At 39.9% G+C, this 26,655-nt stretch overlaps 1 protein-coding gene across 5 annotated transcripts in view; it reads left to right on the top strand.

Moving 5' to 3' along the window:
- LOC140303537 (inositol 1,4,5-trisphosphate-gated calcium channel ITPR1) overlaps positions 1–26,655 on the top strand; it is a 73,049-nt gene that overhangs the window by 9,481 nt on the left and 36,913 nt on the right. For 2 of the 5 annotated variants that reach the window (XM_072382323.1, XM_072382321.1), the window contains exons 4-39: positions 3,893–4,002; positions 4,602–4,688; positions 5,331–5,489; positions 7,000–7,098; positions 8,311–8,394; positions 9,055–9,201; positions 9,374–9,469; positions 9,643–9,687; positions 11,376–11,530; positions 13,077–13,176; positions 13,486–13,646; positions 13,746–13,887; positions 14,120–14,278; positions 14,623–14,795; positions 14,992–15,111; positions 15,457–15,651; positions 15,741–15,992; positions 16,078–16,219; positions 16,319–16,472; positions 16,568–16,758; positions 16,859–16,991; positions 17,080–17,134; positions 17,226–17,391; positions 17,703–17,876; positions 17,981–18,055; positions 18,155–18,292; positions 19,163–19,288; positions 19,382–19,582; positions 19,670–19,921; positions 20,088–20,213; positions 20,300–20,428; positions 24,048–24,168; positions 24,268–24,452; positions 24,532–24,680; positions 24,765–24,876; positions 25,604–25,636. In XM_072382323.1, the coding sequence (XP_072238424.1) occupies positions 3,893–4,002; positions 4,602–4,688; positions 5,331–5,489; positions 7,000–7,098; positions 8,311–8,394; positions 9,055–9,201; positions 9,374–9,469; positions 9,643–9,687; positions 11,376–11,530; positions 13,077–13,176; positions 13,486–13,646; positions 13,746–13,887; positions 14,120–14,278; positions 14,623–14,795; positions 14,992–15,111; positions 15,457–15,651; positions 15,741–15,992; positions 16,078–16,219; positions 16,319–16,472; positions 16,568–16,758; positions 16,859–16,991; positions 17,080–17,134; positions 17,226–17,391; positions 17,703–17,876; positions 17,981–18,055; positions 18,155–18,292; positions 19,163–19,288; positions 19,382–19,582; positions 19,670–19,921; positions 20,088–20,213; positions 20,300–20,428; positions 24,048–24,168; positions 24,268–24,452; positions 24,532–24,680; positions 24,765–24,876; positions 25,604–25,636 (4,946 nt within the window). Of the gene's footprint in view, positions 1–3,892; positions 4,003–4,601; positions 4,689–5,330; positions 5,490–6,999; positions 7,099–8,310; positions 8,395–9,054; positions 9,202–9,373; positions 9,470–9,642; positions 9,688–11,375; positions 11,531–13,076; positions 13,177–13,485; positions 13,647–13,745; positions 13,888–14,119; positions 14,279–14,622; positions 14,796–14,991; positions 15,112–15,456; positions 15,652–15,740; positions 15,993–16,077; positions 16,220–16,318; positions 16,473–16,567; positions 16,759–16,858; positions 16,992–17,079; positions 17,135–17,225; positions 17,392–17,702; positions 17,877–17,980; positions 18,056–18,154; positions 18,293–19,162; positions 19,289–19,381; positions 19,583–19,669; positions 19,922–20,087; positions 20,214–20,299; positions 20,429–21,817; positions 21,845–24,047; positions 24,169–24,267; positions 24,453–24,531; positions 24,681–24,764; positions 24,877–25,603; positions 25,637–26,655 lie in introns of all 5 variants that reach the window. The other 3 variants (XM_072382324.1, XM_072382322.1, XM_072382320.1) reach the window with 2 other exon arrangements.

Here is a 26,655-nt window from a genome sequence, read left to right as displayed (position 1 = left end):
ACAGCTGGCTGAGAAGTCAAATCTTACCTCTGTTTTAAGAGAAGAACGTCTGAAAGCAAGTTATTGTTTGTGCACAGGTTTCACGTTCCAACATTTTCATTCTTAAACTTGAAGCATGTGAAGGCCATTTTGGGGAATAGTGTCTCCTTGTCCTTACTTTGGATGTATACCGCTCCTTCACATGCCATAATTTCCTCAAATGCCTCTTGCGTATGCACTGAAGCATTTAAACCTCATACAGCCCTACTTAGTTTAGAGTATTAACTCTTTACAACCTCCTAGCTGTTGTTAGCCTAAAGCTCTGCTGCTGTCAGAGACTCACAGCAGACAAGCTGGGTGGTTCATCCGAGATGAACAGCAGAAACTGTTATGTGCTCAATTCCTTTCTCTGCCAACGACTACATATTCTACTTTCAGGTCTATCAAGGAATGAGTGATATTACTAGACATAGTCAAGGAGCGCTGCCGTCTGTTGACTCACTAACAGTCTTGAATGCACTATAAGTGATTTGTTGCTTCCTTTATAATATCTCCAACAGGATAATAACACTGGATGGAAGAAGATATATGATTTATTGGCCAGGTGTCTCTACTTTCTTGGCTAGACTTTGTAGTCTAATTACTAGAATGAAGAGTTGCTCAGATCTGTAAAAGAGGTGTCAGCAGGCCTCCCCACTTGTGCTTGAACAGTGTTAACTTCTCGGTTGTGCAAAGACAAAACATGCCAGGATTTTGTTCTACTGTGATGGGCTGCAGTTGCTTTTATGGGAGTCACAGACAGTTGCCGTGAGATGAGGTTGAATCGGAACCAGAAGGCCTTCATTAATCCCTGCTGGGAAATGAGTTACTTTCAGTCTTTGAATTCAATTTTAAAATTAATTTGAAGAGGAGGGATTTCTATCAATGGGCTGTCACATGATGGTATAATCTCCTGTAACATTTAGAGGAACATTTTGTCTTTATTAGAGTCTTGACTTTTCCTGCACTTCACAAATTACAAAAAAAAAAAAAAAAAACTACTAAGGTGTTCACCATGATGGTGAATAATGCAGTTCTGTGTTATCGTGTATTAAATCTAATTTAAATCCATTAATGTTGCTGCTATTCTTACACTGCTCAGTTATTGTTACAGTTCTTCTCAACAACAAAACATGAGCAAACATAAACCAACTGTCGGTTTTACAATCCCTGACACTTTTTATTATTGCCAGGGCTGCACACACCTTCTTCTTGATTTTTGTAAAATTGGGGAAGTTTGTCAGTGACCGAAGGATGTTTTAAAGAGCTTATCTTTGCAATACAAACAACCCACTCGAAACAGTCTGCTCAGTCCACGAGCAGTTGCATTATTGCAAATTACTCTAATAAGATACCCTTACAAGGCAGAAACAACATAAAGGGACACCTTGTGCATAATTCACTGAACTGAATTGAATTGAGTTGGAAAGTGAGTTTGTTTCATAAGATCCGTTCACATAACACGAATGCTTTGTTGCAAAACCAAACAGGAGATAAGCGCCATATTCCGTAGCCGTATTTCATAGCTACAGCCCACCTCCATCTCAGTTTGTCACGTTCAACCATGGTGTGTGTATCCACAACCGTCCCGGAAAGCAGCGATCACACAGTGTTATTTGCTTAGTTGCTGACGCTTGCTTTGCCTTTAATTAGCGCTCTTTCACTTTGTGTCAATGTAAGGCCACAAAACCTTTTTCCTCTATTCCGAGTCAGCTTTTCACACACAACAGTGTGAGTGTGATAGAGAGAAAGCCGTTTTTTGGCCAGAGTGTGATGAAAATGGCTAGTTTCTGTTAAAGCATATTTCTGACACGCACCATTTACCACACTGCCATCATGGATATAAATATCGCAAACAAGACACTTTGCACATGTTGCAATGATTTATAGAAATACTCACTGGCCAGAAATGAATCAATGTCCTGCCTAGTCATACATGGCCTGCTTTATGTCACTTTAACTGCGTAAACCCAGCATTGGGCCATAAACACAGTAATAATTGTGGCTGCAGTTGGATAAATTAATTTTTTACAGGATCTTGTAAGCTTCTCTCTTTAGTGTAAAATTTCAGCATTTCTAAGCGCATGTGAGGCAGCCAGTATCAGCACCAGCTTTGTTTATGGTCTGAAAAAAATATCTGAGAGTTAAATAAAGTGATGTTTATGCACTGGAGGTTCCGGAAGTAGAGGATTGTTTTTTTGTTTGCAGGACTATTAAGTGACTCATAGTGTACCCACAGGACCAGTTCTACATATTCTGTGACCTCAGTCAACCCAGGTTAACATGTTTTCTCCCACAGCTGGCTATGATTGAAGGCAAACGTTTAGTGCGTGCTGATCATCTGTTGCATGCAGCACTAATCCTATATGTTGGGACTGTGTTTTGAGAATGGCAAAATAGTGAAGTTGTAAGACAGCTCACTTGTTAGACTGGAGCTCTGAGTCTTTGCTCATTTACAGCTACCAGCAAGGTCCATGGCTGGTATTGGCTTTTTCATCTATTTATGAACATTTGTGGAACACATAAGCACACACTCCATCCACAGCACTGCTTTTCTAGAGTCCTCCACTTTCTCACACTCACTTTTACTGTCTCTGTTGGACATTCTTTCACTCTCTTGCTGCCTTCCTCATTTCTGTTTCACTTCCTTTTTCGCTTTTTTTTTTCTGACTGTATTTTGGGTCAAACTAAAGTAAACACATGATGAGGAGGGGGAGAGAGAGGGTGGAATATGCAGATGCAGGAGATTGAGACAGTTTAGCCATGAAGGGAATGAATGGTGTGTGAAATGGTTTGAAGATTTCAGAGAGGAGGGATGACAGCATATTGAAGGGGGAAAGATAGGGCGTCCCCACCCTCGCCTCTCTCTTTCTGTCATCCAGCTCCCCTTCTCGTGGCTGACCTTATTTGGTCATGTTACTGTGGCTCGAAGTGGAGGACAGAGAGAGACATAATAGAGAAAGGATGGACAGATTATTCTTTTTCTCCTATTTTCACCCTCTCAGAAAAGAAAGCTGTGGTCTGAGCGGTGAAATCAGAGGAAAACCAGGACTCAGAGGGAGGAGTCAGTTGTGAGCAGAGTTCCAACTCAGGGAAAGTAGTTATTCTATAGTTGCTGAATAAAACCCTTTGTATTGGAGTTATAGCTTGCTACAGAAGAGGAACTGTCCTGCGACTGAAGAGGAACTTCATTTAAACTGTGTCCATATGCAAATAAAAGGCCTGGTTTCCCTCCTTGCAACTTGCTGCACAGTCTATGAAAATGAACTGCACAATCAAACTCTATTTATGACGGCAGCATCTCATCGTTGCTGCGGTTACAAGCTCCAACCGGCCATTACTGTGCCCCCTCGTAGCACACACAGACACATGGAGTTTCTTTGTGTTCATTGCCTATTGTGGTCCAACCTCAGAATGTATTCACGTTACTATGCTTTTACAGCAAGAGCACTCATACAAGTACACGCGCTCTTGCCCTGTATCACTCCTCCCTGAAGCGGACAAAGTCCTTTGATCTCCATTCAGGAGAATTACTGATGTATGTGTGCGAAGTGCAAACACAAAAATGTCTGGATCAGTCTCCAGAGAAGGGGATGAAAATACTATCTGTTTGAATTTTTTTGCTATGGATTCATTTAATAAATAACTTGTCAAAAACGGGCAATTTATTATGCAGTTGTTACTATGTGTTCTGTTGTTTTAGCAACAAATATCTGTTGGTTTATGCTAACCTGTAGCTGTGACCTGTCTCCCACACTGCTTCAATCACATTACGTGACCATCTTTTCCACGTTCTCATTTTTTTCCTCTCCTTACGTGACTTCATTGGGATTAATCTTTGTCTCAACTGATTTCTGTCTCTGTTTCTGTGCAGACTGTCTGTTCAAACTGTGTCCCATGAACCGCTACTCAGCCCAGAAGCAGTTCTGGAAAGCAGCGAAGCCTGGAGGGAACACTGACACAGTGCTGCTCAACAAGCTTCATGTAAGTGAAGTGACAACATGTTCATCTCACAGCGCTCACTACAGACCACACAAAATCCAGGGATCACAAGAGAAAAGACAGCATGAAGTTGCAGTGGACTAACACTAACAGATTTTTGCTACATATTTTTAGATTATATGGTCACTGAATGCAAAGTGGATGGACAGAAGTCTTGACCTGGCATGCCACAGAACAGTTTCAGCAGTTTTTATTGTGAATACTTGCGTGTAGAATCCTTTTATAGACATTTTTTGTAAACCTTTCATTTCTACTGTCGTACTTTTCTCCCGTCCAGGCTTTCCTTTCCTTCATGCTGCTGAAATATAACACCATTCAAAGCAAACTATCTGACCGCACAGTCATAAAATGGAAGGTTGCAATCTTTCCTCTGTATTCATGGATATGAGCCTGAGCTTCAGTTAAAGCCCCTCTGCTGAACTGTGCATTTTTAGTCTAAGAACACTAATATTTCTGTATGGTAATGCTTTGTTTACAGCTAATCAGATTGTTTCTGACAGCATTTCTATGTGTAATTGGTGGCAGTAGAAGAAGTTAGCTGTGGGATTAACTTTCTCGTGTCTCTCTTTTGTCCATCCCAGCATGCGGCCGACTTGGAGAAGAAGCAAAACGACTCTGAGAATAAGAAGCTTCTTGGATCAGTAATTCAGTATGGGAATGTTATTCAGGTTTGTTCCTCAGAAAAATATCTTCCCTCGTATTTGGCCAGAAAAACTTCTGTGATCCTTTGGTCAAATTTTGATTAAAATGAGGTTACTGTGATACCATCAGTGGGGTGATTTAATCTCACAAATATTCAAACATGTGATGTGCCTAAATCTGAAAGATGCCTGAGGTTGAGTGCACGCAGAGCATGTTACTAAATGTTCACTCTTGAACTGAAACTGAAATCACACTGAAATCAGACGGTGGAGTTGAACAATATACGAATATAATACGAATATGCTGTCGACACAAGCTGCGACTGCAAAATGTCAAATTTCCTACAGTGACAGAAGCTGGGAGGCTGCCCCCTCCCCTTTCCAAAAAGCCCAGGCTGCTCTGATTAGTTTAGTACAATTGTCTTCACCCACCATCAATTCCAAATTCAATTAGGAGTTTAGAAGGAGAAAACATCAATATTAAAGTTTATTTATTAATCTTATTATGTACAGTATATTTCTTACATGTATTTACACTCTTAATAGCATAAAACCACCAATGGTGTTTCCTTAAAAGGTACTTTCTTGTCGTGAGTTCACATTAAGAAGCCCTTCCTCCTCACAGCGGCTTTCATGGTCTTAATTTTACTGTGTGTATTTTCCGGGCAGCTTCTCCACCTGAAGAGCAACAAATACCTTACAGTGAACAAACGTTTACCAGCGCTGTTGGAGAAGAACGCCATGAGGGTGATGTTGGACACTGCTGGAAATGAGGGCTCCTGGTTCTACATACAGCCCTTCTACAAACTTCGCTCTATTGGGGACAGTGTGAGTCCTCAAGTCTGTGGTTACGGTGCAGGTGGAGATCACGAAATTGTTTGTGAATCAGCGTCAAGCAATGGTTTGATGAGAGACGCTTTTCCTTTTATATTTTCCAGCATTCGCTTTGAAATAAAGTTACTAGTTTGCACATGGTGAAGATGGACAGCAAAGTTAGGGCATGTTTCTGTGGCTTTTTTTTTTTCCTAACATAATAGCACATGTAGAGTTGTCTGAAATATCTCATTCCAGTTCTTCAAGTGTGCCCATTCACGGTCTGTTGACAACTCACAAGAGGCTTAGCACTTAGGTAGTGATAAAAGCACAAACTGACCAACAAGATTCATTGTCCTGCCAACATGCTGCTCCTGTGTTATGTCCCCTCTACGGGTTGCCAGTAAAATATGAAAAGGACCCGTCCTCCCCAGGTCTCAAGCAGCCACAGAGACACATTGTTAAGATTTTAAAAACTAAATGTTTATTTACAGTATAGTCACACACTCAAAATTAGTTAAATTGAACTTCAGGGTGGGCAAAGTCCAACATAACAAAACAACGCATCAAACCATAATGAAGATAAGAAAAACTGAATTACACTGGGTGCTTGTGTGTGGATGTTTGAAGGAAGAGGTGGATGAGAAAACTTCCTCTTAAGCAGCAGCATCATCTTCGGTCTGTATTTTCTTCCTCCAGCTGTTATCTTGTGGCATCTACTCATTGCAGTCAACAAATAAACGCACATACTAGCACATTCAGTGTTCTGCGTTCTGTCGGTCGCATAAGACAGCTACAACTCAGGAGAAGTTCTGGACCCAGCCAGAACTCTTTCTTCCATTTTTGGTTACCAGGATGACAGTATTTCTCCCTATATTTGGTTTGGTTACCTCGATAATTTTTTAACATAAAGTGGACCCTCTTAAGTCATTGATTAATCAATCAGTTCATTACTAACAAATGATCAAATAATAATGATTATAATTTCTAAGATTCACTTCAAATGACAGTGTGACTGAAATGGATTGAAATATAATTTAATGATATCTACATTTTTCTACAATATTTTTATTGTATAATTAAAACGTATTCACAATTTATTGATTGAAAACTAAGATGTATTGTAGTTCCAAATAATTATTGATGATTTTATAATAATTTCAGGCATTTTATAATTCAAAAGCAACAAGTTGGTAGTTTCAACTTGTGAATATTTATTATTTTCTTAGTCATATCTAAACTAAATGTAACTAAATAAATAAGAAAAAGTGTGATTAGCTCAATTAGATTGATTGTGTTTTAACCAAATAATATGATGCAATTAATCCTAATTATAGACTTCAGGCGAGAATGACTTCATAAGTGCAGTATGACTGGAGACTTTACGGATGAAGTATCACGGTTCTTGTAGCTGTTCATCGTCTTGAATGACTCCATCTGTGCTTCTGCCGGAATGACACATAAACACTCTTAACAACACTATTTTTTTCTTTTTACTCTGTGTGTGTTTTGTGTGTGACTGCAGGTGGTTATTGGCGACAAAGTGGTCCTGAACCCAGTAAATGCTGGTCAGCCACTTCATGCTAGCACACACCAACTGGTGGATAATCCCGGATGCAACGAGGTTAGGCTGATTCTGTCTTTTTTTCCCCTCACGGCCATGACTTGATTATTTCTTTAACTGTTTGTCATCTGTCTGTTTTTTCCTCCATAATAGTGTACTGCTCGGTGTTCCTTGGCACCATTACCTCTTTTATGTTATCGAAGGGGATTTCAATGATCTTACAGCAATACAAACAGATTCAGTAATTTGTTAGAATCGTATTCTGAGTTTAAATGACGCAAACCTCATTGTTTTATTGTTTATGACTGTTTAAGTATTTTAAGGATATCTAAGTGGAAAAAAAATAAATCTGAAGTCATGGCTTGGTTTACATGCACATCAGTATTCTGATATTAACCAGATAAGGATGTTACTCTGATTAAGACTGCCATGTAAGCAGCATTTAACAAGTAAGGTCATATTCAGCGAAAGCAATAATCACTTTGAGCTCTGTAGAGTGTGCCGATCTTAGTCCCATTATGTGAACATGTATGCGCCTCAATCACGCTATCACTTTTTATGACATGCCGATGCTTCACAACGCATGGTCTAGGCCCCAGAGATGCCTGGTCTGCTTCTTATGAAATGACTTGGACCTTGTTTTTAAAGAACATAGTCAGTTTTATGGGATTGTTGTCATAGGTTATAGATTATTACTGTCACAGTGTTTCTATTTGTAGGACTGGGGTGAATCCTAAGTAAGCTAAAGCTCTATGCTTAGAGATTCTTCAGATTGTGTATGGGGATGCAATGTGGGCATTTTGTAAACCTTTGAGTCATTATTAGGACAAAGCTATGTAACATCTGAACAACAATTTGAATGGAATTTCCCATCAGCAACTCACGTTAACACCATAATCATAAGATTGTCTTATTTAGATAATGGTCAATAGGTGGGATATTGCTGTGCATGTACACAAAACCAATGAAGTCGAGTAGATACCAAATTTAGATTTTCAGGATTTTATTTGATATTTTGCTTTTGTCAGCCCAGAGCCATCTCCTTTTACAAGTAGTGGAGCAGTCAAATGATTGAATTACAGGAAGCCAACATAACCTAAAGGTTTTCTTCTATCTTGAAATGATTTTGTCAGAATTGAAAGAACAAGAGAGGAAAAAAAATCAATCATTTCACAAACATTTCACACTGTAGCTTGTTGCAGAGCCTCACTGTGCAGGATTGCTGCTTGGAAATATAACCTGCAGTGACATTCGACTCTGTCTGTTTTTCAGGTGAACTCTGTAAACTGTAACACCAGCTGGAAGATTGTCTTGTTTATGAAATGGAGTGACAATCAGGAGGTTGTCCTAAAAGGGGTGCGTCTCCCGCCAGCTATCAGATAAAGTCATTTTTTTCTGTCTCTTTCTGTCTCTCTCTTTCACTATTTCATAACATTATGGTCTGTTTCTAATACAACTCACATGTTACAATAATATGACAGATGTAAAGTGAATTAAATCAATGAATAGGCAGCTAAAGGATCTCTAAAGTCAGTTTCAGAAAAGCTTTAGTACAATGAATTTAATGAAAATTTGACATTGTCAAATTAAGATGTGCATTGCAAACCGTAGGCGTTTCATAAGGTTGCTCATCAGATCTGAGTGGGCTGGTTGCTTTGTTTTTATTTCAGGATCATCAGTCACAGTGGATGCTTGCAAATTAGACCATGTTTTGTGTTACTGATGGCTCTACATTAGCGACTTTAACTAAAAAAAAAAGAGTGAACCTCTAGGTCTGCTGTGTAATATTCCTAAAATGAATGACGAACAAATGAAAACATTCTTTTGCTACTTTAAAAGATTGGGATCTTGTGAAACCGTTCCGTCTTATCTTGGTCACAAACCAGTTCTCCAGAGTGTGTTTTTAAACGTTTTATAAACCCACATTTTTATTTATTTCTTTTCAGACAGAGTCAGTTTGCCTTGAATATTAAAGTAGACATTTCCCGCCATGACAGATGTTTACCTCCTCTGCAGGGTGACGTGGTGCGGTTATTTCATGCAGAGCAGGAGAAATTCCTCACGTGTGATGATCACAGAAAGAAACAATATGTTTTTCTTCGCACCACTGGACGGCAGTCAGCTACCTCAGCAACTAGCAGCAAAGCCTTATGGGAGATAGAGGTGAGCAACAGTATTTTTAGGGTCAGGCTTTGCTGATTTTGCTGCCATGTGCTGTAAAGTAAAGCTGTTTGCCGAATTCCAAAAGTGACATAAAGGAAGACTGTATTTTTTTGTTTCCCAGCACTCATTTCGCACCCTCACCTGTTTAATACGCTGTTTGCTCTGGTACTAGGTTGTACAGCATGATCCATGCAGAGGGGGCGCGGGCTACTGGAACAGCCTGTTTAGGTTCAAACACTTGGCCACTGGACACTACCTGGCTGCAGAGGTCAGACTGTCCATCTATCTGTCAGTGTGTGTCTCTGTCTTTCTATGATTATCTGGATCTATAAATCAATTTATATATTCACGTCACAGATATATCTATCCGTCTATAGATGCGTCTTTACGTAGATATGTAAACATACTGTAAAAAAATTCAATCAATATGTATTTTTGCAGGTGAACCCAGAGTATGAGGAGGAGTGCCTTGATTCTCGCTCTCCAGTAAGTAGACCCTGTTGAAATACTGGTTTCGCTTGAAGTAAATAACTCTCATGTGTAGGGGAGAGATGGGTAAAATGAGCCAGCGAGTAAGTTGACCCACCCTCTGTATCTTGGCAACCATGCACTTTTATTGTCATGTAAGCATTTTAGATGCCACCCTTCGTATCTGTCGCACTATGAAAAGAAGAAGCACACGGGAGGAGTGTTAAGCATCAGTTTTAATTTTTATGTTAAGCGTCATGTTTTTGGCTCGTCAAAGTGAAATTCTGACCTTACGGTTGTTACATTAATGCCAGTTGAACCAGGTCTAAAAATATTTATGTCGCATGTTGGTAATCTATGAATGTATAAATCCATTTAAGTTGTTTAGGTAAATATTTGCTTGAATTGGTAAGCCAGCTATCCATCCATCCATTTTCTATACCCGCTTAATCCGTCGGTTGGGTTGCTGGAGCCCATCCCAGCGGTCATTGGGTGTTTTATGGAAGGTTACAACTTTGGACTAATCTTTTTGGTTGGTTTTATTTTATCTTTGAGAAAAGAAATATGACTGTTTGTAAAAAAGAAGAAATATACTGGTAAATATGGTTTTTAAAAGAGGCAAGTTGTGTTTAAAGTTTCTCATGGGTTTGATTTAGATTCAGTTAGATGGCTGTGATGCAATGCGACTTTTCCCATGACCTGGATAAACTAATTCCTAAACGGGAGGAAAATGAGCCACGGAAAAACACTTTTTTAAAAGAACAAAACATCTTTAGAACTCTTAGTCATAGATTCATTCAGATTGTTTAGATTCATAAGACACATCCTGAAATGTGGTTAGAGGCTCTCATTTCACTTTTCTTATCTTGAGGACCACATAATTAAGAAATGGCTCATCTTACCCCACATTCCCCCTAAAAATGTCAAAAAATCAATCTGCTTACAATTAAGTTCTGTTCAATTCAATTTAAACCTGATCCATTGTTTGAGAATGACCTGTTTCACATGTGCCAACAGGTAAAATGTCCCAGCATATCGGATCATTTCAAACTCATTGTTGGATAGCTACATATGTTCAAACTGTGGTGTGGAGAGTCACAATAGAAACACTAGGTTTAGATGACAAACTGTTGTTATCATTTCTGTAGATGCAGTAGATCTAAAGAGAGTAAATGTTGCTTTAAAAAAAGGAGAGGTTAAAAAAAACCCATTACAATTGCACTGTTTACCATTTTAAGCATTAGAGGGCTCAGTGGATTCTGTGAGAATCTGAAGTATTTTAGTGACCAGCAGATGGCAGCCTGCAACTGTAAATGTGTCTCTCGTCAAAGCTTTAGGAGAAGGCTTCTGTGCTCTGCCTGATCATTTTTTAACATATGCTGACCCAGACAATAAGATAAAGCATTTAATGCCATTATGATTTTGAATATACGGTAGTTAGATCACATCTGAATAAAGTTAAAGTTAAATAAAAAATGGGAATCCTAAAAAAAATTGGATGCCTTATTTAGAAATCTATTTTAAAAGATTTTCTTCTAACAGCAACTTAAATGCAGCTTTTCATTGTCAGTAACATGACACAGTTCTTTTTTTTCCACAACAGCGGCCATTAAAACGATTTGATGAACGTCTAAGTTGCTGAATGAGAACGTCAGCTTGTTAAGACTTTTTTTTCTAATCAGAATTTATTTTTTCTCCCCTCACAGCTTGATTCCGAGCAAGAAGCCTTGAGAGCCCGTTTAAGAAATGTCCAAGACAAAGTCATGTACACACTTGTGTCAGTTCCTGACGGAAATGACATCTCTTCTATATTTGAGCTTGACCCTACCACCTTAAGAGGGGGAGACTCACTTGTGCCCAGGTAGGAAAACTATGAAACTATGACTGTGAAGAAGCTGGTGACACACATGCGACCTCAATGTTTCTCAAATTGGGATTGTCCCTGCAACAGCTCATAAGCCTGAAACTCCCCGTCAGCCAGTCAGAACTTAAGAAGCCTTTTGGGTGAGAGGTATAAAACTCTTAAAGAACTAAGAAATGAAGTCCAGTTTTTCTCTAGTGAAGTACTAATGTGAGCATGTACAGATGGAAGACAAATTAAAGGAAAAACAAGAGATGTAAGTGTCTTAATAAAATGTTGGGCCTCTAGAAAAGCTTTAGTCTCTTCAGTTCTGCTCTAGAGATGGATCATCATTCCCCAAAAGAAATCCCTTCATTTGTTCTTTTGATAATGATGGAGGCGAGTCGTGTCTAACATGACTGGTCCAGAAAAAGATGTTCAAATGGGTTGAAATATGGTGACTGTGAAGGCCATAGTATATGAGCCTTGTTATCATTCTTAATATGCTTTCAGTGATCACTCATGGCCTATGAAAGGGATGAGGGAAGAGTCTCTGAGAGCAAGTTTGTATTTACCTCAAATAACCCTTCCATCTAAGAAAAAAAGTCACTCAGGCCCGTACTGCGCCACACGCATGCTGCAGATAACTCCTCTGACAGTCTCTCTAGACCACTGCCACTAGCTTTTTGAAGAACTTAACAAATATACACTCCTGTTTTTAATTAGGGGTTAATGCACTACGGCATTGCTGTTATATTCCTTTGTATGTGATTGGGAAAGAACTCTGGCTGATTCATTCTGCTCTTATATCAGGCTCTGGTATTCTCAGTCATTCAAGGAAGTGTTGCTCATCTGTTTTTCCTGCATATCTTGCTAAAGTACAAAGTCTTTAATTGCATAGTTTTTCCATGTAAGTATTTGTCACTTAATTCACAATCTCAGCTGACTCCCTAACGGGGCTGAACATTATATCCTCCAAAGCAGTTTATATCTTTACGTTTTACTATTTTGATACACAATCACCATCAGCCTGATCTGTTCATTTTATTTTACATTCTGCAGAGCAGTATGATTGAATTTTGACTGTTTAACTGGACCATACTCTGTACTGAAGTGAACATGCGTGTTGTTTTTCCATTAATTTGATGCTCTTGTTCAGGTTCTTCTGGTGATTTGATTAAAGGCTGTTGTGCTTCTCACATCTCTTTGGACTGTTATTATAAGTTGGTCGTAGGTCTGGCCTCGGATGCAGCATATTTACTTGTAATAGTGTATTTGCCCAGTTTGACATTGCTGCTTTTACTCAACTGGATTATCTGACAGCATAAAATATCCCTCCCCTGTCTGTCTTGCGACATACTTTTTTGAGTACTATGTCAGTTCAGTGTCATGTCTTTGTTCTCAATGCATTTTCACAAAAGCTAATACTGCTTAGTGTTTGCAGCTATTGGCAATCTTTGATTAAAGTTGTCTCATTTGAAATATTATGATTTCAGTATGTCTGGCATCTATGAAAGAATATATCCTAAATACTATAAAAACTAAAGAAATTCAAATGGCTTTTCAGAAACTCATATGTGCGCCTCAGACACCTGTGCACCAACACATGGGTTCACAGCACCAACCAGCCAATTGACAAGGAGGAGGAAAAACCTGTCATGCTGCGTGTGAGTGACAGTGCCTTTGCATTCATTTGTATATCAGTAATCAGACACCTGAGGCAAGATTTATTTGTGTCTTTTGAGATTTGATAAGTCGACAAGACGTCCATGGTAGAAAAAGTCTTCACCAACTGTTGAAATTCTGCAATTTCCTCCCTCTCTGCCAAGCAGTAACAATGGTGCTTTGGGGTTTAAGATGTAGTGTGGATGGAGTTACATACAGTTGATGCTTGCTTTGGAGACAAACTGTAAATACTCAAAATTATCTCACATTTCTCCGGTGAATGAAGTTGTGTATTTCTTCTCTGATTAAAGATTGGCACATCTGCTCAAAAAGAGGACAAGGAGGCTTTTGCCATTGTGCCCGTCTCCCCGGCAGAAGTGAGAGACCTTGACTTTGCAAACGATGCTAGTAAAGTGCTGGCCTCTATTGCTGGAAAGCTGGAAAAAGGCACCATCACACAGAATGAGAGGAGGTATACATTTATAGTGAGGCAGGACTATACACCTCTCTCTCTGTGAGCTAAGTAGTCATGTTTTACCTTTTGTTTGTCTGCTTTCCTTTTTGCAATCAGAGCGGTTACCAAGCTCCTAGAGGACTTAGTGTTCTTTGTGGTGGACATTCCCAACAATGGACAGGATGTTCTAGAGATCATGGTTAACAAACCCAACAGAGAGCGTCAGAAACTTATGAGGGAACAGAATATTCTCAAACAGGTATTGTCTTAATATATTAAAAATAGCATTTTGAACACACTTGGGATTACATTGTCCATTGAGTTTGAACTTTTTGAGTCTCACTGCAAGTCCCCTGACCTCCTCCTCTTCAAATCTTTGTAACTCTGTGTCAAAGTGGCACGCATGCTACGTCTGCTATCTGAGTCAGCATGTTCCAATGACTTCAACCTTAATATGGTTACAACTGTCACAACATCATCCTTTTGTTCAGATCTTCAAGCTGCTGCAGGCTCCGTTTACTGACAGCGGGGACGGGCCCATGCTGCGACTGGAGGAGCTGGCTGACCAGCGTCATGCCCCCTTCAGACATATCTGCCGCCTGTGTTACAGAGTTTTGCGTCACTCTCAGCAGGATTACCGCAAGAACCAGGTAGAGTCTGTCAGGCCTGAAAATCTCTGTGAGCGTCAGCGCCATGTGACATAGGTATATGGGTCAGTGCAGTTTTTTAAATGATGATTTTCTAAATGAAAGGAACTGTTGTTCTGTTGAAATGCCGATATCAAAAATAAAATCTATCCAGAATCTATACTGTGACTGAATGTCTTGTTCTGTGTACTAGAAAGCTCAACTGCCAAGCCCCTTCATCAAATTTCCTTTCAATTCAAAGACATTGAGACAGTTTTAAAACAGCTCATGTGGTAAAATAAAGTGTAAATCAACACGTTGAAATGAACATGGTGTGTTTTCTTAAAGATGTTCATGATGTCTTGCAGGAGTATATTGCCAAACAGTTTCGCTTCATGCAGAAACAGATTGGCTATGATGTCCTGGCAGAAGACACAATCACAGCTCTGCTCCATAACAACCGCAAGCTGTTGGAGAAACACATTACTGCTGCAGAGATCGACACGTTTGTGAGCCTGGTCCGCAAGAACCGCGAACCCAGGTTTGTGAGTGGGTTTTCACTTCGCTGTTGCTGTATGTCATTATCAACCATCTGCTGGCCTGATGTGAGTCTGTTACGATGCTTTGCCATCTCACGTGGCACACTGGTGCGTGAGGCTGTGTTGAAGGATTTGATGTTTTTGTAGATCAACTCGGAAGCTTCAGCTGATCTTTTTTCCTTTTCTTTATGTGTCCAGGTTCCTGGACTACCTCTCAGACTTGTGTGTGTCGATGAATAAGTCCATCCCTGTGACACAGGAGCTCATCTGTAATGCGGTGCTTGATCCAGCAAATGCAGACATCCTGATAGAAACTAAGTGAGTATGCTAATAGCTCTGTGTATTATGCTTCTTAATTTAAAATACTTCCCTACCAAATTAAGTTGCGATGTTTAAACAAAAATAATAGTACTTGCCATATTGTAGAAAATTGGCCATATTTGAATCATCAAAGTATAAGTTTTACAAACTGGATTGTTATCAGTTGAAAGTAAAACTATCAACATCAGTCTTATAGATTAATCGGGTGGCAGTAATTTGAAATTTAGCAAGTAAGTGAGACTGATTTGTCACTTTGTTCCGTCATTCCTGCAAGCTTTGAAGAAAACAAAAAATAAAGGAAAATCATTGACATTTTTCCTTGATCAACTCTCACTTTTGCAGACTGGTGCTCTCGAGGTTTGAGATTGAGGGAGCGCCGCTTGGGGAGAACTCTGTGGAGTCAGAGGAGGATGAAGAGGAGGTGTGGTTGTTTTGGAAAGACAGCAATAAAGAGATCCGTAGTAAAAGTATTAGAGAGCTGGCCCAGGATGCTAAAGAGGGACAGAAAGAGGACAAGGAAGTGATCAGTTATTACAGGTAACTGCTATGACTTATTTTCCACATACTGACTGTTCTAGTTTGCCAAATCTAAAGTGGCTGACTGAACTTGTACATGAATGCTGCAGGTACCAGCTGAACCTGTTTGCCAGGATGTGTTTGGACCGTCAGTATCTGGCAATCAACAAGATCTCTGGCCAACTGGATGTGGACCTGATCTTGCGCTGTATGTCTGATGAAGACCTTCCCTATGACCTGCGAGCCTCTTTCTGTCGCATGATGCTGCATATGCATGTGGATCGTGATCCTCAGGAGCAGGTTACACCGGTCAAATACGCACGACTGTGGTCCGAAATCCCCTCAGAGATTGCCATTGACGAGTGAGAGAATGGACAAATGAAATTATGTCGCAAAGTATTTCCTCTGTCTCTGTATTTATTTATGTCATTATCCTCTAATTCGTAGCTATGACAACGATGGGACATCGAAAGACGAAATTAAGGAGCGATTCTCGCAGACGATGGAGTTTGTTGAAAACTACCTCAGAGATGTGGTCTGTCAGAGCTTTCCTTTTGCAGACAAAGAGAAGAACAAGCTTACCTTCGAGGTCGGTCTGGCTGATTCCTGGTATAAAATTAGACTTGCATTGTAGTCGTCAAGTTTTGAAGGCTAAATCAGTTAATCTGTCAAAGTTTTCCTTGTTTAGGTGGTAAATCTGGCCAGGAACCTGATTTATTTTGGCTTCTACAACTTCAGTGACCTGCTCAGACTAACCAAGATCCTGCTGGCTATTCTAGACTGTGTCCATGTAAGCACCACTTTCCCTTTCAGCAAACTGGACAAAGGAGACGAGAGCAAAGGTATGAATAAGCCGAGTGGTCAGTGGAGGACATGTGTGATGGATATAGAGTTGATCTGTGTGTTTGTGTTTGCGTGTGCGTGTGTATGCTTCCAGGTAGTAATGTGATGAGGTCCATTCATGGCGTGGGAGAGCTGATGTCTCAAGTAGTCCTGAGAGGAGGCGGTTTCCTTCCTACAACATCAAACAGCAGCTCAAGTGGAGGCACAGTGAAGACGCAGATAGAACCCGAGAAACAGGACGTGCTGGTCATGGACACCAAGCTCAAAATCATTGAGATCCTGCAGGTGAAGGATATTCAGTTTTCCACTCTTACTAACTGAAAACCAAACTGCAGAACCAATGCAGCATACATGTATGTATATTATTTTCTGTTTTCTCCGGCAGTTCATCTTGAATGTCCGTCTGGACTACAGGATCTCCTGTCTGCTTTCTATCTTTAAGAGGGAGTTTGATGAGAGTAATTCCCAGAGTGAGTTATCTATAACTGGAACAGTGGAGGGTCCAAACAATATGCCAGGTTAGATTAACATCTACACTAATTACATGCTAAGGTGGGATTGATTGAGTGGATAGTGTTAATAACCAATGACCTTTTACATCTTTAGGGGCTTTAGATTTTGAGCAGATAGAGGAGCAGGCCGAGGGCATCTTTGGTGGAAGGTAATCTCAGCTTTTATACAGAAATAGTGGCAAATAAGAAGTCAAAGAGGATATTTATTTTAATATGAACGTGTGCTCTTTGAATGTGTAGTGAAGAGAACACCCCGCTGGACCTGGATGATCATGGTGGTAGAACCTTCTTGAGGGTGCTGCTCCACCTAACCATGCATGACTATCCTCCTCTGGTGTCCCGAGCCCTACACCTGCTCTTCAGGCATTTCAGCCAGAGACAGGAGGTTCTGCAAGCATTTAAGCAGGTATTCCAGCTGCTAAAAAAAAAAGCCAACTAAAACAATGGAACCAATAATTATTCAACTTACTGTAGGTAGTTTTTTTAATGTGTATCACATTCAAGACAAGCCCATCAAGCACTACATACCATAAACAGAAAACTGTAAAATCTAGTGTTTATTATAGATACTAGAAGACACTGAGGTTCTGCCCAGTCATTCTGTGCATGCATACAGTGTCTAAATGTACAGTAATATTTTTTAATCTGCTTAGTGATTTTGTCCCTCAGTTTTTTCTGCCATTGACCTCACACTGCAACGACTTTGTGTGCTAACAGGTCCAGTTGCTAGTCACGAGCCAAGATGTGGAAAATTACAAGCAAATAAAGTCAGACCTGGATCAGCTGCGCTCTATTGTAGAGAAGTCCGAGCTCTGGGTGTACAAGAGACTGGGGCCAGACGAGGGCATGGATGCAGGAGAGGCCCTTTCAGCTGAGCCAGAACGGAAAAAGGTGCAATATGTTACACATCGTGCCAAACTCACCGGATAGTTCCCACTACATCTTGATAACCGAGGACTTCTGTTTTTAATACTTTGTTATGTTGTCATCTGCAGGGGGACTCAGGAGCCATAGACAAACCAAAGAAAGCAGAAAGCACAAGCAGTTACAACTACAGGGTTGTAAAGGAGGTAATAATGTTATTGCCAGTATAAAGGTTTGGTTGCTTCTTTTTGCAGGTGTTGTCAACATCTAAACAATTTTTGTCTTTTGTCATGTGCCCCACTTAGATCCTGCTGCGTCTCAGCAGGTTGTGTGTCCAAGAAGGTCTGTCAGGTAGGAAAAGCAGGAAACAGCAGCAGAGGCTGCTGAGGAACATGGGGGCTCATGCTGTGGTTCTTGAGCTGCTACAGATCCCCTATGAAAAGGTACAAGAGGATCTCAATAATGTTTTTGTTTTTCCATGTGTGTACGGAACTGTGCCAAAGTCTTTATAGTTTGCTTCCAATCAGCCAGACTTTCTTGTAATCTTTTAACGTGGCCTTGATCAATAGTTCTCCAGGCTCTTTGTAGGTGTTTTTCTGTTCTTTTGTCTGTTCCTTGTATCTGACCATTTTCAGAGGAATGGTTTTTTTTTTGGTTTTATTTTATTTATTTATTTTTTTTTAATTTAGCCATTTAACAATGACCTATGGATAATTGTCCCGCATCAAGGGATGAACCAATGTTGTGTCTACACCTAACAGGGAACTTAACCAAAGAATATTTTAAATGATATCCTTTGATTATTACTAGCTTGTCACAAAACACATAATTTATTCCCAAATCTTTAGGTGCATTTATAAAAAATTTAAAAAAAGATACCAAAGATCACACAGTTTGACACACATAAAATAGTAGTTTTGCACCAATAAGTGCTGAAGAGTTTTTATCTGAAAAAACTGGCATATATCAGCATGATGTGCTAAAAATTGAGGAAACTGAACAAGCAAAGACCTGACACAGGACCTCCTAGATGAAGCTGGCCCTTCAATATTGATCAATATTACTGTTTGCCAAAGCCTTGGAAGGGATCTCCATGTGACGGTGGCTGTCAATAAGCCACTCTTAAAGGAGGGAAACAAGCTTGGTTGAATTATCCAAACGGTTTTTGCTTTATATACTTTTTTTCCATTTATGTTTGCACATGTTTCAGTAAATTGCTGCACCACTTTCAAATTTACCACAAACTCTATAAGGAAAGGAGGGTGGTTCAAGACTTTTAGACAAACCCTCAACAAGGTTTCTTTCCCTTCCAGGGAGAAGACTTGCGCATGCAAGATATCATGAAGCTAGCCCATCAGTTTCTGCAGAACTTCTGTGCAGGGAACCAGCAGAATCAAACTTTGCTCCACAAGCACATCAATCTTTTCCTAAATCCAGGGGTGAGCTGTCCTCCATGACCATGCACCACTTCATATGGCTGCAAACAGCAACCAAGTGCTCTGCTTCTCCTGTCTGATTTGTCTTTTGCTCAGATCTTAGAGGCCATCACCATGCAGCATATCTTCACAAACAACTTCCAGCTGTGCAGTGAGATCAATGAGCGGGTGGTTCAGCACTTTGTCCACTGCATTGAAACCCACGGCCGCAACGTGCAGTACCTCAAGTTCTTGCAGACTATTGTCAAAGCAGAGAACAAGTTCATCAAAAAGTGTCAAGACATCGTCATGGCAGAGGTTGTGACTTGTTTCTATGCTTTTCCCCTCCCAAATGCTTCCCAGTTATGCCATAGTCTCCCTCTGAGTTAATGTTTCTCTCTACAGCTGGTGAATGCTGGAGAAGATGTTCTGGTTTTCTACAACGATCGTGCCTCCTTCCAAACTCTGGTCCAGATGATGCGATCGGAGCGGGATCGCATGGATGAGAACAGTCCACTTATGTATCACATACACTTGGTGGAGCTTTTGGCTGTCTGCACTGAGGGCAAGAATGTCTACACAGAGATAAAGTGCAACTCCCTGTTACCACTGGATGACATAGTGAGAGTGGTGACTCATGAAGACTGCATCCCTGAGGTGAGATGAGCCTCTGGACGAGATGCACTGAAGAGTTGGAATGAAAGTTTAATTCTTACTGTGTTTTTCATAAAATCCTTACCATGTGACATTCATGATGGATCTGGAAATACAATAGTTATATATAGTTATAGCTTTCACATTAATCTTAATTGCAATCCTTCAGGTGAAGATCGCCTATATCAACTTTCTCAACCACTGCTATGTGGACACTGAGGTTGAGATGAAGGAAATCTACACCTCCAACCACATGTGGAAACTCTTTGATAACTTCCTAGTTGACATCTGCAGAGTAAGGAGCACCATATTTGCTTTACGCATTGAAAACTATTGAAAACTACAAAATAAGAGCCCTTTTTTTATTCCCATTGCGTCCAGGTGTGTAACAATATAAGTGACCGCAAGCATGCAGACGTCATTCTGGAGCGCTATGTGACTGAGACAGTCATGAGCATAGTAACCACCTTCTTCAGCTCTCCTTTCTCTGACCAGAGCACAAGCCTGCAGGTAACCATGCTGCACTTGCTTATGCAACTGTTCAAAAATTTGTGAAATGGCTATGAATGAGTGAAATGCATGAGAATATCAAGCTTGTTTTAAGCCATGAAAATACAAAAATTCAAAACTTTGAAAGAGAGAATTGTGACAAGGGACATTTTATTGCAATATGCTTTGCTTATTGTCGTGTCACCTGCACTGAATGCATATATCTTGCTCAGAACACAATATCCCCACCCTGAAAGTGCAACTTGCAGGTAAGCAAACCCAGTGACGTAGGGTGTATAAACATGTAGCAAGAAAAAAACTAAACTCGCTTTCACCTTTACTGTTCAGAGCATTAAAAAAGAGCCACTTCTCCATGTTACCTAAAATTACGCATTTGTGGGGGACAAATGTGTGCATTTTTTCTGGATTTCAGCATGACTGTGTTACAAAATACATCAAATAAATTGAAAACCCTTCAAACACAGTTTTTCATGAAATTTTATGTTTATATTTACCAAAGTGCATTTTAAGGTTTTAGTGGGCGATGAGAATGGTGTTGTTCGTACCTTTCTAGGAAGGAGAGGTGATATATTTTATAGCCCTTTTTGGGCTATGAAATTTAATAATACAATAAGAATAATGTAATAACCACACATTTTCTGTTTTGCAGTACCTGCTTCTGATAATGTTACATGGGCTCTTCAGCCTTTTGATTTCATTATGCGTCATGCTTTTTGTGCTCATGGAGAGGAATATCAGTACAGATGGAATATAAAGTACAAAGGCTGCCTTGTGACTTTCCTAAAAAAAAAGCCCCCAATTCTTGGGCTCTTGCCGAGAATTAGATTGGGTGCAAAGAGTGCTTCGCATGTTAAGGATTTCTCTAAGTGGTAAAATCATTGCTTGCTCGGAGTGTGATTCACATAATTTTTGATTAATTAAAAGGAATAGTTGCTTTTTATTGCTGTTCATGAGCTTCCATCTGCCATGACCCTGTAGAGCTTATAGATTGTTGTAGAATGAGACCGCTTAGACTGAAATTGTTAAAGTCCTGTTGTCCCGATGAGGTATTCCCTTAAAAGCAAACTTTGAACAGATCTTGGAAACATACTTTATTCATGCGAATACTTTTCCCTCAGTACTTTACTAAGAATTTGTTGTACTGTTTGTTGCTTGTTCCTACATTAAAAATCCCTTTGGTTTACCAGGATGCATTCTTAGGAGAGAAGAACGGTTTTATTGTGTTGTTTCTCAATATGAAGTGCTCCATTTTAGATTTAACACACCGTCCAGGATTGACTGGTAAATGTCAAATGCATGGTGGTGTATTTGGATGTCCGTGTATTTTTAATCGTTTTATTATTTCCCATGCAAGTTTTATTTCATCACTGCTTGTGTTCTTTGCTGCAGGCTCCTCTGCTGAGGAAAATACTTCAGGTAGTTGTTGCAGTTTTTCTTCAGCAGGGAAACAGACTTTGGTGTTATACAATTTTTTGGGGATGTTAAGGAACGCGCTTTACCTTATTACAAGCTGTATGTACTGTGTGTGAGTCTTCTGTTAAGTATGTGCAAAATGCCAGATTTTCACTGGGTAGGGTTTGGGCAACTGTCTGCTCTGGGAATGATGGGTGTCCAGCAAAGTAACAAGCCACCACTGAGTCAGCATGCTGGTCTCACCACAGGCTCTATTGCTCCAGCTCATGTTTACAGTCATGAAAAAGAAAGCACAGCCTCTTCCAATTTTAAGGTTTTTACGTTTCAGGACATCATATAAATCACCTGGTCCTCATCTGGTCTTAAAATCAGACAGCCTCAGAGAAACAACAGCACATGACATCACATTGTGTTTTGATAACTTTGTGTCTTAATTACACTGTCTCGATTGAACAAAAACTAAGCCAATCTGCAGAAACGCTGTTTGGGGGGAATCATTTTTCACATGGCACAAGAAATTATGTGAATTTATAAGAATCACTCCTGCATGTATGTGCTCAATTATATTCTTATGGGCATACTTACACTGTACATGCTCCAAAGCTCCATCTTTTAACACTTTATTGTAAATGATAAGAGTGAACCATGAATGTATGTTATTACAGCTAAATTCCCAACAATGCTGCTTTTATCCACGTATCTTTCAGTTACTTACTGAAAGATACGTCAGACTGCTAAACACATCTAGAATTGTCATTGAAAAGGGGTTAATTTAGACTACGTGTCAATTTGTGGTCACTTAAAGCATTTGCAGGCTTACCCTCTGCTCTTATAAAATCCTTATTTTTATAACCGCAAAGCCAATCAAGACAACATGTGATTGGTGAATTTGGCTGTACTTACATGTACAATGAGGTCCCAAAGAAAAAGTTTGAAGTAACAGAATGTTTAGAACACTTTCTCTCCCAGTCCACAGCATCATGGCATCAAACAAACTTCAGGTAATAGCTTGATTTTGTTTCTGTGCGTATTCTGTGAGAGAAGGATGGTGGTCCAGATAAATTACCACAACTCAGTTCAACTGTGCATCTAACCATGCTGGATGTCAAGAAGCAAATACTTCAGCAATGATCTTAGAGAAGCAACCGTTCCCGTTCACTCTTATGTCAGACTGAGTAATGCTCGGAGATGTTGGAAGAAAAAAAATCCAAAAGCTGCATCTCAGCTTTACTTACTACAGGCCAGAGAGTATTTTTAAATGTTAAGTTCATGACAGTACAATTAGAAAAAGACTGAACGAGTATGGCTCCTTCAGAACGGTTGCCAGAAGAAAACCTCTTCTCTTTAAAAAGAACAGAATGGCATAAGTTTGCAAAGTTGTTTCTGAACAAACCGCAAGGCTTCTGGAACAATGTCTGGAACCAAAGTGGAGATGTTTGGACATAACACACAGCTTCACTTTTAGCAAAAACCAAATGCAGTATATCAGCACAAACCCCTCATACCAACTGTCAAGCATGGCAAGGTAGGGGTGATGAATGTATTCTAAGAACGTCTGTCAGACAGCTAGAGCTCGGCTGAAATTGAGACGGTGATCCCAAACACAGCAGTAAATCTACAATGGCATGGCTGAAAAAGAAATAAAGAAAGGTCTGGACTGGACCTTTAGAGAGCTGCTTGTAAACTCATGGCCGAAAACCTAAATAAACTGAAGCAACATCGTAAAGAAGAGTGGGCCAAAATTTCTCCACAAGGATGTGAGGGTTTGATAACATCATACAGAAAAATACAACTTCAAGTAACTTCTGCTAAAGGTGGTTCACTGTGGATCATTTATTTCACACAGTGGTTCTGCATTTTGGCTTACTTTTTTTGCTAAATAGACAATGACACAGCATAAAATGTCATGTGTTTTCAATTGAAGTTTAATAACCTAATTTTAGGACCAGGTAAAGACCAGATCATTTAGTTTATTCTTTCCCACTGATGTGAAATCTTTGAATTGAGAGATGTACTTTTTTTTCACATGACTATAGCACTGTTTGAAGAGGGGTGTGTGTTATCTAAACACTATGGTGAGGACAGATGGGGTTTCTTTTGTGTCATTGGGAAACTTTTTCTTTCTTTCAAGACCAAAACAAGAAGAAAAATGCTAATATAAATTTTATATGAAGCCTATTTGTTTTCTTTTGTATCTTCCTGTCAGACCAGGCAACCAGTCTTTGTGCAGCTGCTGCAGGGAGTGTTCAGGGTCTATCACTGCCATTGGTTGATCCCAGTCCAAAAGGGCTCTGTTGAGAGCTGTATCAAAGTGCTCTCTGATGTTGGTGAGTTCAACACCTTTCTCAGCACTCATGTTAACCTCTTCATAGTTTTTTTTTTGGTAAAAATTAAGCTTAACATGCTTTTTGTGGTGTGCCCCTAAGCCAAAAGCAGAGCAATAGCCATCCCCGTGGACCTGGACAATCAGGTGAACAACCTGTTTGTGAAATCCAATAGCATTGTGCAGAAGACAGCCATGAGCTGGAGACTCACTGTTCGCAATGCTGCTCGGAAAGAATCTGTGGTGACCGCATCGCGGGACTACAGGAACATCATCGAGAGGCTGCAGGTATACTTTGTGTGTTTGCACCTACTCATGCCGGTTCAATTCTACGAACATTAAGGATGTTCCCCTGTCTGTAACGAAGGACATTGTGTCAGCTCTGGAGGACCGTCTGCGTCCCCTGGTCCAGGCCGAGTTGTCAGTTCTGGTGGATGTGCTGCATCGGCCTGAGCTGCTCTTTCCTGAAAACACTGACTCACGCAAGAAGTGTGAGAGCGGGGGTTTCATTTGCAAGTAAGCAACATAAATGTACATATGCAATCTTCAATTTAACTAATGATTTGGAAAGGAGACTTAAGGACCAATGTGTATGTGTAGGCTGATCAAACATACCAAGCAGCTGCTGGAGGAAAACGAGGAGCGACTGTGCATCAAAGTTCTGCAAACGCTTCGGGAGATGATGACTAAGGACAGAGGTTATGGCGAGAAGGTAGGATGTGGTGCCAAGGACAATTTTAGTGTATATCCATTGTAAAGATGAGTAACCACCCAGTAAAGCATATAACTGTGCATACGTTTGCTTTCCTTTGCATACATTGAATAAATGTAGTCTTACAATATAATGCACTGATAGTTTGTCATGGTTTTTTTCAAGCATATTTTGGATTTGTGTTGGGAGACAGTGTAAACTTTTCAGGGTTTATACAGTATGTAAAAGAAACTTTGTTTAGCCTCGCACTTTAATGCAATCATTAAATAGCATTTTATTCAATATCTTGAAGTGTATTTCCCTATGCTCAATGTTTCATCAGTATTTAAACTGAAACGAAAGTGACAGTTATCATGCAAGTCCTCACACAAGAACAGATAAAGCATGAGAACAAACTGATTGTCATTACACTTCATTTTCTTATAGCTGTGTAGTTCATTGTGCATGATTTTGCATCATTAGACTCAAACTGCATCACATATTCCCAAGTAGTCGGTACATGGGGTTTGTTACTTTCCAGAACTTTTTCCAGTCACTGTCACCTCACCATAATACTGCACAAATGCTGCTCACGTTGGTAAAATCTGTTCACAAATACTATTCTTCTCTGTTGCTGGAGTATTTCAGCAGTCCTCACTAACATGTCACGTTGTACCATTGACCTCAGCTTTAACTTCCTCTTTCCTGTGTAGTTATCTAATCCCTTAAAACTTCTGTTTTCTTTCAGCTCAGGGCCTTTGATGAGATGGATATGCCTAAGGTTGTCTCTTTTTTTTCTTTTATTCATGCTCTTTTTTTCTCTAAGCTCCTTTTTGTTTTGTCTGTGTAACACCTTTAGTTGCTCTGTAGCTGCATTGTAGAAGCTGTTGTAGCTGTGGTGTAGTTAGCGGGGGCTCTGGGCACAGCTAGTAGCAAACAAGGGCAAACTAATTCTGTCTTAAACACCTGCTACATTGTCTGCAATAGAACTGTGTGTGTCGATAAACTGACAGCGGTGAAAATGAGGGAGGCTGGCATATGTGTGCTATGGCTGATTGCATGCTGCTCAGTAGAGTTCCAAGGTGACTCACTTGCTAGCTGGGCCAAGTGCCGGAGCTGCATTTGTGTCTCCTCACTGTCCTCACTGTGAACATTTACATGCCCAACTTTGAGCTACACTCCCTACGATGTCAACAAAAAGTCATTTTGAAACATTTTGTTACTGAATTTTAATCATCAGATGAAAAGCATGAAAACACCTCAGAAACTCCAGATCAGGTTTAATTCCTCACTTGTTCAAATCTCAACTACAAACAAATCTTCTCTCACTTTTATTATTATTTGCTTGTCTTTTCTGTGCATTCTGGCTTTTTTCCACTTTAAATTGTTTTAAAGTTTTGGAAGTTCAATTCTTTTAGCTTATTTTCCCTTGATTAATCCATCGTGCTTTAGATTGACTTGGGTGTAACTTATTTATTTATCTTTTTGGCTTTGCATGTGTCACAGAGAAGGAAAACAAACACTCTGTAGTTGTTTGCGTGTGTACACGTTGGTGCTGGAGAGGGGGATAAAAGGCAAAGTCAACCGCAGCCAACACAGCACAAGCGGAGCCTGCACTTTATGAACGCTGCGATACACATAAATACACGAGAAACAGGTCAGATTGATTGGAGCAAAACAAAAACAAAAGTAGAAACTCTTACGCTTCTTTGAAAAGATTAAGGTGCACAATAATATGTTCCCTTTTGTTGACTGCATTCGCACACTGCCAACACAATCTGAGCGGAGGGAACATATTAT

This window comes from Leuresthes tenuis, unplaced genomic scaffold (genome assembly GCF_036924035.1).
Source record: "Leuresthes tenuis unplaced genomic scaffold, fLeuTen1.0.hap1 SCAF_3, whole genome shotgun sequence".
In the NCBI taxonomy this organism is placed as follows: domain Eukaryota; kingdom Metazoa; phylum Chordata; class Actinopteri; order Atheriniformes; family Atherinopsidae; genus Leuresthes; species Leuresthes tenuis.
Note: the sequence above shows the minus strand (reverse complement) of the source record. Positions and strands in the feature narration are given on the sequence as shown.